Source organism: Oncorhynchus gorbuscha, linkage group LG01 (assembly GCF_021184085.1).
Source record: "Oncorhynchus gorbuscha isolate QuinsamMale2020 ecotype Even-year linkage group LG01, OgorEven_v1.0, whole genome shotgun sequence".
Classification (NCBI taxonomy): Eukaryota; Metazoa; Chordata; class Actinopteri; order Salmoniformes; family Salmonidae; genus Oncorhynchus; species Oncorhynchus gorbuscha.
The window spans coordinates 6738192-6750975 of NC_060173.1; the positions used below are offsets into that span (position 1 = coordinate 6738192).

General features: G+C 47.0%; 1 protein-coding gene across 1 annotated transcript in view; it reads right to left on the reverse strand.

Moving 5' to 3' along the window:
• The window catches only part of tspan18b (tetraspanin 18b), a 50354-nt gene extending 39445 nt beyond the window's left edge, over positions 1-10909 (reverse strand). The window contains exon 1 of the mRNA XM_046344255.1: positions 10855-10909. Within this exon, the coding sequence (XP_046200211.1) occupies positions 10855-10857 (3 nt within the window). The 5' untranslated portion in view covers positions 10858-10909. The remainder of the gene's footprint in view (positions 1-10854) is intronic.
• Positions 10910-12784: the final 1875 nt, after the last annotated feature.

Sequence of the window (12784 nt, forward strand, 5' to 3'; positions counted from 1 at the left end):
CAGGCAAACCGGCGAGCCAGGGATCCCCTCCCAGGCAAACCGGAGAGCCAGGGACCCCCTCCCAGGCAAACCGGAGAGCCCCCTCCCAGGGACCCCCCCTCCCAGGCAAACCGGAGAGCCAGGGACCCCTCCCAGGCAAACCGGAGAGCCCCTCCCAGGGACCCCTCCCCCAGGCAAACCGGAGAGCCAGGGACCCCCTCCCAGGCAAACCGGCGAGCCAGGGATCCCAGGCAAACCGGAGAGCCAGGGACCCCCTCCCAGGCAAACCGGAGAGCCAGGGACCACCTCCCAGGAAAACCGGTGAGCCAGGGACCCCCTCCCAGGCTAACCGGCGAGCCAGGGACCCCCTCCCAGGCAAACCGGAGAGCCAGGGACCCCCTCCCAGGCAAACCGGAGAGCCAGGGACCCCCTCCCAGGAAAACCGGTGAGCCAGGGACCCCCTCCCAGGCTAACCGGCGAGCCAGGGACCCCCCCTCCCAGGCAAACCGGAGAGCCAGGGACCCCCTCCCAGGCAAACCGGAGAGCCAGGGACCCCCTCCCAGGAAAACCGGTGAGCCAGGGACCCCCCCCAGGAAAACCGGAGAGCCAGGGACCCCCTCCCAGGAAAACCGGTGAGCCAGGGACCCCCTCCCAGGAAAACCGGTGAGCCAGGGACCCCCTCCCAGGAAAACCGGTGAGCCAGGGACCACATGATATGTTCTAAAAACAAATCTATTGTGAATGATAACGGAAAGGAGTCACTGTTTTAACATGAATAGATTTGGTAAATAGTTTTTCATTATTTTGACCTTATAACACATTATAATAGGAAGAGGAAGTAGATAAAAGAGGAAGAGGAAATAGATAAACTCTAACGCAGCCTATTAGCTCAAAGGGTATCTCCACACATATTTTCATTTATAGAAGGTTTTTTAGCTGGTTTAAAAGAAAAAAAGGTCAACCGTGTTGAAAAACTTTATATCCCAAGTCAAGAACGCATACCAGCATACCAGCAGCCAGCATACCAGCAGCAGACATACCAGCAGCCAGCATACCAGCAGCCAACATACCAGCATACCAGCAGCCAGCATACCAGCAGCAAGCATACCAGCAGCCAGCATACCAGCATGCCAGCAGCCAGCATACCAGCATACCAGCAGCCAGCATACCAGCAGCCAGCATACCAGCAGCCAGCACACCAGCATACCAGCAGCCAGCATACCAGCAGCCAGCATACCAGCATACCAGCAGCCAGCATACCAGCAGCCAGCAAAGCAGCAGCCAGCATACCAGCATACCAGCAGCCAGCATACCAGCAGCCAGCATACCAGCATACCTGCATACCAGCAGCCAGCATACCAGCAGCCAGCATACCAGCATACCAGCATACCAGCAGCCAGCATACCAGCATACCAGCATACCAGCAGCCAGCATACCAGCATACCAGCAGCCAGCAGCATTTGCAACGACTGGTACTCGCGGGTGCTTTCTCAAAGCCGATATGTCAGAAACTAATGTGAGTATAATTAGCTCCAGTGAGTGTAATTGCTCAATATAAAGAGAAATAAGATCTTCTCCTATTTTCTACTGTAGGTATGCAATTCACAATGTGTTTATTCTGTTGTTGATAGCGATATTCATAAAATCCTTGAAATATATAGATTTTTTAAATTCTTATTTTTTAAATATATACACATATATTTGCAGACCCGCTGCAGTACCTCCATGGACCCCTAGGGGGTCGTGGACCACAGGTTGAATACCCCCAGGTTGAATACCCCTGATCTAGCTCGATATAGGGTGACTGTAATAGCTGACATGCACTATAAACAAAAAGCAGAGAGAGAGAGAGAAGAGAGAGTGGATTGAGTGATGTGGAAATGCCCCAGGTTCCATTGTTCTCGATAAAATCACAATTTAGATCACACAGATAGTCTACTAATGAGTATAACATCAGAGATAACCCACTGCTGAATCTCACATCACAGATAGTCAGTCTACCAATGAGTCTAACATCACAGATAACCTACTGCTGAATTTGACATCACAGATGGCCGTATAGAAGTAAACAACGACAGAGACAGGTCCTGATTTAGGGATGGACAACCCCCCCTATTTCCCAGAGGAGTAAGCACACTGCTGTGAGGGTCACATGGTGAAACGGAGTAATTGAGACAGAGATCTTATGCTAAACAGTAGTCAGCCCAGGGTGAGCAAACTTATAAAAAATTATGTTGGGGTCAGAATCTGAACCCTTGTTGATGCATAGTTTTTTAGTCCAGCACTAGGCTTAATCTGTCTGGGAAACTGTCCATTTATGTTTGTTTGATAATCTATTGAAAAGGTTTTTTTTTTTCTGAGTGAACATTTTAATTGGTCTTTTAAAGGGGGAAATGAAACACTTTAGGACTGTTTTTTTATCGGAATATTCCTGTTGGGATTTTGATATGACAAGACACGTGCACAAGGACAGAGGAGGGGTTAAGGCTGAGGGTGAGAGTGTGTTTGGGATCTCCGCTTAACACTATTTACGGAACGACTAGCTTCTGTCGTTCTGCCCCTGAACAAGGCAGTTAACCCAGTGTTCCTAAGCCGTCATTGTAAATAAGAATTTGTTCTTAAATTAATTGCCTAGTTAAATAAAGGTTAAATAAATGTATATATATATATATTTAAAAAAAAAAAAATACAGCAAACAAACTTTAACCACTAGTGGGGAAATAAGCATCTACACAGGGTTCCTAAAGCATTCTTCCCCATAGGAGAACCCTTTTTGGTTCCAGGAAGAACCCCTTTTGGTTCCAGGAAGAACCCTTTTTGGTTCCAGAAAGAACCATTTTTGGTTCCAGGAAGAACCCCTTTTGGTTCCAGAAAGAACCCTTTTTGGTTCCAGGAAGAACCCTTTTTGGTTCCAGAAAGAACCCTTTTTGGTTCCAGGAAGAACCCTTTTTGGTTCCAGAAAGAACCATTTTTGGTTCCAGGAAGAACCCTTTTTGGTTCCAGAAAGAACCCTTTTTGGTTCCAGGAAGAACCCTTTTTGGTTCCAGAAAGAACCCTTTTTGGTTCCAGGAAAAACCCTTTTTGGTTCCAGGAAGAACCCTTTTTGGTTCCAGAAAGAACCCTTTTTGGTTCCAGGAAGAACCCTTTTTGGTTCCAGGAAGAACCCTTTTTGGTTCCAGAAAGAACCCTTTTTGGTTCCAGAAAGAACCCTTTTTGGTTCTATTGAGAACTATTTTGGGTTCCATGTAGAACCCTCTGGGGAAAAGGTTCTACGTGGAACCAAAAATGGTTCTTTAAAGGGTTCTCCTATGGGATACAGCCGAAGAACCCTTTTAGCTTCTCGATAGCACCTTTTTTTCTAACAGTGTAGGAGTAATTTCACCCTTCATCAAACAAAGCACAGTACATCAGAGTTGTGGGACCACATTAGGCCCAGAGACAGCTTAGACTGCCATGTGTCTAATGAGTGATCACTCAGGCCCTGTTAACAGGCCCTGTTCCCAGTTACCAGTCCATACAGTATGTTAGTTAGATAGAGGACTGTTACCAGGCCATACAGTATGTTAGTTAGATAGAGGACTGTCACCAGGACATACAGTATGTTAGTTAGATAGAGGACTGTCACCAGCCCATACAGTATGTTAGTTAGATAGAGGACTGTTACCAGGCCATACAGTATGTTAGTTAGATAGAGGACTGTTACCAGGCCATACAGTATGTTAGTTAGATAGAGGACTGTTACCAGGCCATACAGTATGTTAGTTAGATTGAGGACTGTTACCAGGCCATACAGTATGTTAGTTAGATAGAGGACTGTTACCAGGCCATACAGTATGTTAGTTAGATAGAGGACTGTTACCAGGCCATACAGTATGTTAGTTAGATAGAGGACTGTTACCAGGCCATACAGTATGTTAGTTAGATAGAGGACTGTTACCAGGCCATACAGTATGTTAGTTAGATAGAGGACTGTTACCAGGCCATACAGTATGTTAGTTAGATAGAGGACTGTTACCAGGCCATACAGTATGTTAGTTAGATAGAGGACTGTTACCAGGCCATACAGTATGTTAGTTAGATAGAGGACTGTTACCAGGCCATACAGTATGTTAGTTAGATAGAGGACTGTTACCAGGCCATACAGTATGTTAGTTAGATAGAGGACTGTTACCAGGCCATACAGTATGTTAGTTAGATAGAGGACTGTTACCAGTTTCCAGGCAATAAGTGTGTGTGTGTGTGTGTGTGTGTGTGTGTGTGTGTGTGTGTGTGTGTGTGTGTGTGTGTGTGTGTGTGTGTGTGTGTGTGTGTGTGTGTGTGTGTGTGTGTGTGTGTGTGTGTGTGTGTGTGTGTGTGTGTGTGCGTGTGTGTGTGTGTGTGTGTGTGTGTGTACTAAAATAAATCCAGACTAATATTTATTTAATTTTGCCCAACTAATATGCGATCACTACGGAAGGCCGGAAGTGCCATACTTGTTTATTAATGTGACAAGAAGGGACTTAATTCTTAATACAGTGACACCATTACATGACAAATGAAATGGGTTTGGCAATAACACTAGAATAGATGAGTTGGCTGCTACTGAAAAGGGAGCAGAAACAGTCCTCTACTGTTCGCTAATGAATCATTCAGTTAAACTCTAAGGCCATAATGACATGATGCAAACGGTAGGAAAGTACTGTATGCAACGATTTTAGCCATAAAAGTTATCAGGCAAAACGGTACACACACACACACACACACACACACACACACACACACACACACACACACACACACACACACACACACACACACACACACACACACACACACACACACACACACACACACACACACACACACACACACACACACACACACACACACACACACACACTCATTTATTTGTAAGGTTGGCTGTGTGAGAACCTTCATGATGATAGCTTTACATATCTGTCTGCAGGCTGTTGTGTCTCGGTCTGAAGTCCCCTTTAACCTCTCGATTCACGCCTGTCTGCTGTGTGTGTGTGTGTGTGTGTGTGTGTGTGTGTGTGTGTGTGTGTGTGTGTGTGTGTGTGTGTGTGTGTGTGTGTGTGTGTGTGTGTGTGTGTGTGTGTGTGTGTGTGTGTGTGTGTGTGTGTGTGTGCGTGTGTCCTTTGCCCTCTGGATCCATGCAGGGCTGCTACCGAGGGATGCTGTGAATGCTAATGCTATAGATCTCCATGCTAATCAGGTCTCACAAAGACCCGACCACTGCACCGCTGGGACAGTCTGAAGGGACAAAGCCCCCCGGTGGTGGTCTTTGTGAGCCATACCCATCTTTTCACGAGCCCTGGCCGTCTATAGAAAGCCCAGATGTCCCTTGCCATTCTCTCTTGGCTCTTTGACAAAGCACAATGTATGTTGACCCACCCATCTTTCTCTGAGCTGATGGCCCAGGGATCCTTCACCTCGCTATCTATCTCCAAGCCTTTACTGAAGACCAGGGATGCTTCACCTCGCTATCTATCTCCAAGCCTTTACTGAAGACCAAGGATCCTTCACCTAGCTATCTATCCCCAAGCCTTTACTGATGGCCAGGGATCCTTCACCTAGCTATCTATCTCCAAGCCTTTACTGAAGACCAAGGATCCTTCCCCTAGCTATCTATCTCCAAGCCTTTACTGAAGACCAAGGATCCTTCCCCTAGCTATCTATCTCCAAGCCTTTACTGAAGACCAGGGATCCTTCACCTAGCTATCTATCTCCAGGCTTTTACTGAAGACCAGGGATCCTTCACCTAGCTATATATGCCCGAGGACTCAGGCGCGACGCCCGCTGAAGGCCCATTCTGCTAACCAGCTAGGCCTGCTTAGCTACCTAGAGCTACTTGGAACCCGACTAATTCCACAACCGGTCTATCGACGTCACCACATGAAGAGGCAAAAATCAGCCTTAACCCAATCGCGACGTCCCCCAAAGGCTAACTTTCTAGCCCTTGCTTTCTGCTTGCTTGCTAACCCGGCCTGCTAACTGCTAGCCTGCCCCGGTCTACTAATTGCTAGCTTGTTTAGCCCCGGCCTACTAACTGTTAGCTTGTTAGCACAGGCCTGCTAACTGTCTGAGTCGCCGTGTCCCCAGCCAGCCCAACTACTCACTGGACCCATATTTATTTTCAATCTCTTTTCGATTTTTAATTCGATTATACCTTCCGGTAACTTGCCTCACCCAATGTGATACAGAATCGCTATTATTTTTAATTTTAGAACACATTCAAGAACCTCCAAATGCTAACCAGCTAATTAGCTACAAGCTATTTAGTCATTGTTAGCCACTGCTAGCGGCTAGCTTTTACCTTCTGCACAGCCAGCCCTGTTTTTTAGCCTGGATAATTCTCGCCAGTCTACCAGTATCGAACTGTCTCTTCACAACAACGCCGATTTCCTGCTGTAATCCCTTACCCACTACTTCTGATCTTCCCAGCTAACTTGCACCCAGTACCAAAGCTATCCCTGAGGCCCACCTCCCGGCCTACTCAGCTGTTCACCCGAACCCCGGCTAGAGCCCAATACTCCACTGGATCCGTGCTGTAAACTCTGGACTTTGGCTAACGCCACTGCCATGAAGCTTGCACCAGTTAGCTGTGAGCCAGGCACATCTCCCTGCTAGCAGGCACATCTCCCTGCCAACCCTGAGCAGACCCCCCCCTACCACCCCCGGGCTACTAACTTTAAACGCTGTGTCGCTAGCGTAGTGGCGGCTTCCCTGTCCCATCTACTGCTGCCCCCTGGACACTGTTATCACTTGGCTACATAGCTGATGCCTGCTGGACTGTCCATTAATCACGGTACTCCCTTCTGTTTGTTTATGTTTTATCTGTCGGCCCCAGCCGCACTCAGGCTCTGTGTGTAGTTAATCCGACCCTCTCTGCCTAGTCATCGCCATTTTACCTGCTGTTGTTGTGAAAGCTGATTAGCTGTTGTTGTCTCACCTGTTGTTTTAGCTAGCTCTCCCAATCAACACCTGCGATTACTGTATGCCTCACTGTATGTCTCTCTCAAATGTCAATATGCCTTGTATACTGTTGTTCAGGTAAGTTATCATTGTTTTAGTTTACAATGGAGGCCCTAGTTCCACTCTTCATACCTCTGATGCCTCCTTTGTCCCACCTCCCACACATGCGGTGACCTCACCCATTACAACCAGCATCTCCAGAGATACAACCTCTCTTATCATCACCCAGTGCCTGGGCTTACCTCCGCTGTACCCGCACACCACCATACCCCTGTCTGCGCATTATGCCCTGAATATATTCTTCTACCATGCCCAGAAATCTGTTCCTTTTATTCTTTGTCCCCAACACTCTAGGCAACCAGTTTCGATAGCCTTTAGCCGCACCCTCATACTACTCCTCCTCTGTTCCGCGGGTGATGTGGAGGTAAACCCAGGCCCTGCATGTCCCCAGGCACCCTCATTTGTTGACTTCTGTGATCGAAAAAGCCTTGGTTTCATGCATGTCAACGTCAGAAGCCTCCTCCCTAAGTTTGTTTTACTCACTGCTTTAGCACACTCTGCTAACCCTGATGTCCTTGCCGTGTCTGAATCCTGGCTCAGGAAGGCCACCAATAATTCTGAAATTTCCATACCCAACTATAACATTTTCCGTCAAGATAGAACTGCCAAAGGGGGAGGAGTTGCAGTCTACTGCAGAGTTAGCCCGCAAAGTAATGTCATACTTTCCAGGTCCATACCCAAACAGTTCGAACTACTAATTTTAAAAACTACTCTATCCAGAAATAAGTCTCTCACTGTTGCCGCCTGCTACCGACCCCCCTCAGCTCCCAGCTGTGCCGTGGACACCATTTGTGAATTGATCACCCCCCCATCTAGCTTCAGAGTTTGTTCTGTTAGGTGACCTAAACTGGGATATGCTTAACACCCCGGCAGTCCTACAATCTAAGTTAGATCCCCTCAATCTCACACAAATCTTCAACGAACCCACCAGGTACAACCCTAAATCTATAAACAAGGGCATTGTAAACAAGGGACGTTATCCTGACCAACTGGCCCTCCAAATACACCTCCGCTGTCTTCAACCAGGATCTCAGCAATCACTGCCTCATTGCCTGTATCTGCTGCAGATCCACGGTCAAACAACCAGCAATCATCACTGTCAAACGCTGCCTAAACACTTATGCGAGCAGGCCTTTCTAATCGACATGGCCCAGGTATCCTGGAAGGATATTGACCTCATCCCGTCAGTTAGAATGCCTGGTCATTCTTTAAAAGTAATTTCCTCGCCATTTTAGATAAGCATGCTCCGTTCATAAATGCAGAACTAAGAACAGATATAGCCCTTGGTTCACTCCAGACCTGACTGCCCTCAACCAGCACAAAACATCCTGTGGTGGACTGCAATAGCATCGAATAGTCCCCGCGATATGCAACTGTTCAGGGAAGTCAGGAACCAATACACGCAGTCAGTCAGGAAAGCAAAGGCTAGCTTTTACAAGCAGAAATTCGCATCCTGTAGCTCTAACTCCAAAAAGTTCTGTGACACTGTAAAGTCCATGGAGAACCAGAGCACCTCCTCCCAGCTGCCCACTGCACTGAGGCTAGGTAACACGGTCACCACCGATAAATCCATGATTATCGAAAACTTTAACAAGCATTTCTCAACGGCTGGCCATGCCTCCTGGCTACTCCAACCTCGGCCAACAGCTCGCCCCCCCCCCCGCAGCTTCTCGCCCAAGCCTTCCCAGCTTCTCCTTTACCCAAATCCAGATAGCAGATGTTCTGAAAGAGCTGCAAAACCTGGACCCGTACAAATCAGCTGGGCTTGACAATCTGGACCCTCTATTTCTGAAACTATCCGCCGCCATTGTCGCAACCCAAATCACCAGCCTGTTCAACCTCTCTTTCATATCGTCTGATATCCCCAAGGATTGGAAAGCTGCCACAGTCATCCCCCTCTTCAAAGGGTGAGACACCCTGGACCCAAACTGTTACAGACCTATATCCATCCTGCCCTGCCTATCTAAGGTCTTCGAAAGCCAAGTCAACAAACAGATCACTGACCATCTCGAATCCCACCATACCTTCTCCGCTGTGCAACCCGGTTCCCGAGCCGGTCACGGGTGCACCTCAGCCACGCTCAAGGTACTAAACAATATCATAACCACCATCGATAAAAGACAGTACTGTGCAGCCGTCTTCATCGACCTGGCCAAGGCTTTCGACTCTGTCAATCACCATATTCTTATCGGCAGACTCAGAAGCCTCTGTTTTTCTGATGACTGCCTTGCCTGGTTCACCAATTACTTTGCAGACAGAGTTCAGTGTGTCAAATCGGAGGGCATGTTGTCCGGTCCTCTGGCAATCTCTATGGGGGTGCCACAGGGTTCAGTTCTCGGGCTGACTCTTTTCTCTGTATATATCAATGATGTTGCTCTTGATGCGGGCGATTCCCTGGTCCACCTCTACGCAGACGACACCATTCTGTATCCTTCTGGCCCTTCCTTGGACACTGAGCTATCTAACCTCCAAACGAGCTTCAATGCCATACAGCACTCCTTTCGTGGTCTCCAACTGCTCTTAAACGCTAGTAAAACCAAATGCATGCTTTTCAACCGTTCGCTGCATGCACCCGCACGCCCGACTAGCATCACCACCCTGGATGGTTCTGACCTAGAATATGTGGACATCTATAAGTACCTAGGTGTTTGGCTAGACTGTAAACTCTCCTTCCAGACTCATATCAAACATCTCCAATCTAAAATCAAATCTAGAGTCGGCTTTCTATTCCGCAACAAAGCCTCCTTCACTCACGCCGCCAAACTTACCCTAGTAAAACTGACTATCCTACCGATCCTCGACTTCGGCGATGTCATCAACTGGTCACAACTGGTCACGATGGCAACACCCACCCGTAGCACGCGCTCCAGCAGGTGTATCTCACTGATCATCCCTAAAGACAACACCTCATTTGGCCACCTTTCGTTCCAGTACTCTGCTGCCTGTGACTGGAACGAATTGCAAAAAATCGCTGAAGTTGGAGACTTTTATCTCCCTCACCAACTTCAAACATCTGCTATCTGAGCAGCTAACCGATCGCTGCAGCTGTACATAGTCCATCGGTAAATAGCCCACCCATTTTTACCTACCTCATCCCCATACTGTTTTTATTGATTTACTTTTCTGCTCTTTTGCACACCAATATCTCTACATGTACATGACCATCTGATCATTTATCACTCCAGTGTTAATCTGCTAAATTGTAATTATCTGCCTACCTTCTCATGCCTTTTGCACACAATGTATATAGACTCTCTTTTTTTCTACTGTGTTATTGACTTGTTAATTGTTTACTCCATGTGTAACTCTGTGTTGTCTGTTCACACTGCTATGCTTTATCTTGGCCAGGTCGCAGTTGTAAATGAGAACTTGTTCTCAACTAGCCTACCTGGTTAAATAAAGGTGAAATTTAAAAAGTTCAAAAAATAAATAAAAAATCTCCAAGTTAACTGGTAGGGCTCAGCATCATTCTCCTCCTGTTGATTGTGTGACGTCTCTTCACGCTTCCTGAACGCAGCAGCCTATAAGAGACAAGCCTGTCGACAGGTACTTCATTTCAGCTTTAAACGAATGTCTGAAGATGTCTCACTGACTATATCAGCTCGCTGTTTGGTTAAACTGGAGGGTACACACACACACACACACACACACACACACACACACACACACACACACACACACACACACACACACACAAACAGAGAAATCTGAACTGTCTTTTTGGGGGGGGGGGGGGGGGCTCAGATAACCTCCAGCCCCGCTGAGAGTTTGTGACTTTTCCCGTGGAATTGGAGTGAATAAAGGGAGAGGAAGGTTATTAAAACGGTCCTTTTAACGTACCATGAGTCTCTGTTGGTGCGTCTTGGTTCAGGCGACGGTTCAGGCGACGGTTCAGGCGACGGCTTCTCTCCCGTTTCCCCCTCCTCTCCTTTAGCTGTGGGACAGAAAGACGAACCATGTCAGAGGTTAGTTAGTTAGGGGTGAAAGGTCAAGTTGATCATATCCCCCTGATACCCCCCCCCCCTGCCATTACTAGTCCTGTGTGCAGTAACCAGAACCACAATGGTGACACAGTTTCTCACGTTTGTACTACTGTAAAGAAAAACATCATTTAAAAAAGCAACTATCCACATAACAGAACATGAACATAAGAAATATGGATAAAATAAGCCATAAGCTATAAACTATATTAAGTTATAAGACATTGAAATGGTGAGGTTTCACATCCATTATTTATGACGTTGCAAGTGCTCCTCGTGGCGAGCCAATCGCGGGTGGAGACTACTGCATATCACACTGATGCTCCTCGTGGCGAGCCAATCGTGGGTGGAGTCTACTGCATATCACACTGATGTGCCTCGTGGCGAGCCAATCGTGGGTGGAGTCTACTGCATATCACACTGATGCTCCTCGCACACACACACACACACACACACACACACACACACACACACACACACACACACACACACACACACACACACACACACACACACACACACACACACACACACACACACACACACACACACACACACACACACACACAGAGAGAGATTCTTCTCATACCCGGTTGTATTTGTAGCTCACCTTTGATTAGTATCTCATGCATTATGTACCGAGAAATGAGCATACCTTGCTAATTACACGTTGCTAACTCTAACTGTCGCTGTGGATCTCCAGCTGAGTGCGGCTAACGAGCCTAAATTAGTTTTTCCTGCTTCAGTCTTCTGTTCTGTTCAGTGTCTATGGATGTGTTTAGACAGGCAACCCAATTCAGATATATATATATTTTTTGGGGATCAATCACATCAGATCTTTTTCAGAGCTGATCCGATTTGCACAAAAGACCAATTAGGGGAGAGAAAAAAAATATCAGAATTGGTCTGCCTGTCTAAACACAGCCTTAGTGAGTCCCAGGCAGAAAATATATTCTGATTGAATGACAATACTTTGGAGTGGAAAGTAGCTATACTGGCAGTGACACTGACAACTCTAACATCAAATGTCTATGGGTAGAAGACTGAGCTGCCTGTGGAGACATTCTCCTCCATTAAATGTGGAAATGCCAGGATGTGTGCATTGTGACAGGCACAGGGATAGAACAGAGAATCAGAATGTCCCGTGAGAGTTCCGGAACCAGAATACTCATTATCATCGTCAGAATCCGTCTCGTCCTTCCACACCATGTTGTCAACAGGCACCTACAGGTTCATCAAACTGACACAAAACTGACACCTGCAGTACACCCACCCCCCCCCCTCCCCAATACAACACACACACATTGTGATCTACACACACCTACACACACATTGTGATAACATCTTCCCACTACCCCAATACAATCACAACCTGACTGGGTAACTAGTGAGGCAGAGAGATGCTCTGAAATGATACACTCTGTTTTATCACAGGGTTCAGCACCGTGAGACAACAACAAAACAAAACAATGAACACCCAGGGTGGGGTGGGGGGTGGGGGGGGGGATCAATAAGATATCCAGTGAGGTACATCGGAGAAAGCAAACACATATCTATGTGGAATCAAAATCCATCTTCACGAGAGGGGGGGGGGGGGGGGTTCAGACACACGTTATAGGCTACTGATAATCCAATCATCTGTGTCTGTTGTCTCTTATCTACAGCCACGTTAACACCTAAACCCTCCCCTTATCCTATAACATCCAGGCACTCAAATTAAGAGTGACCATTGTAACTATGACAGGCTATAAGTGTCATTGCTATACTGAAAAAATAAAAATCTTGAAAAA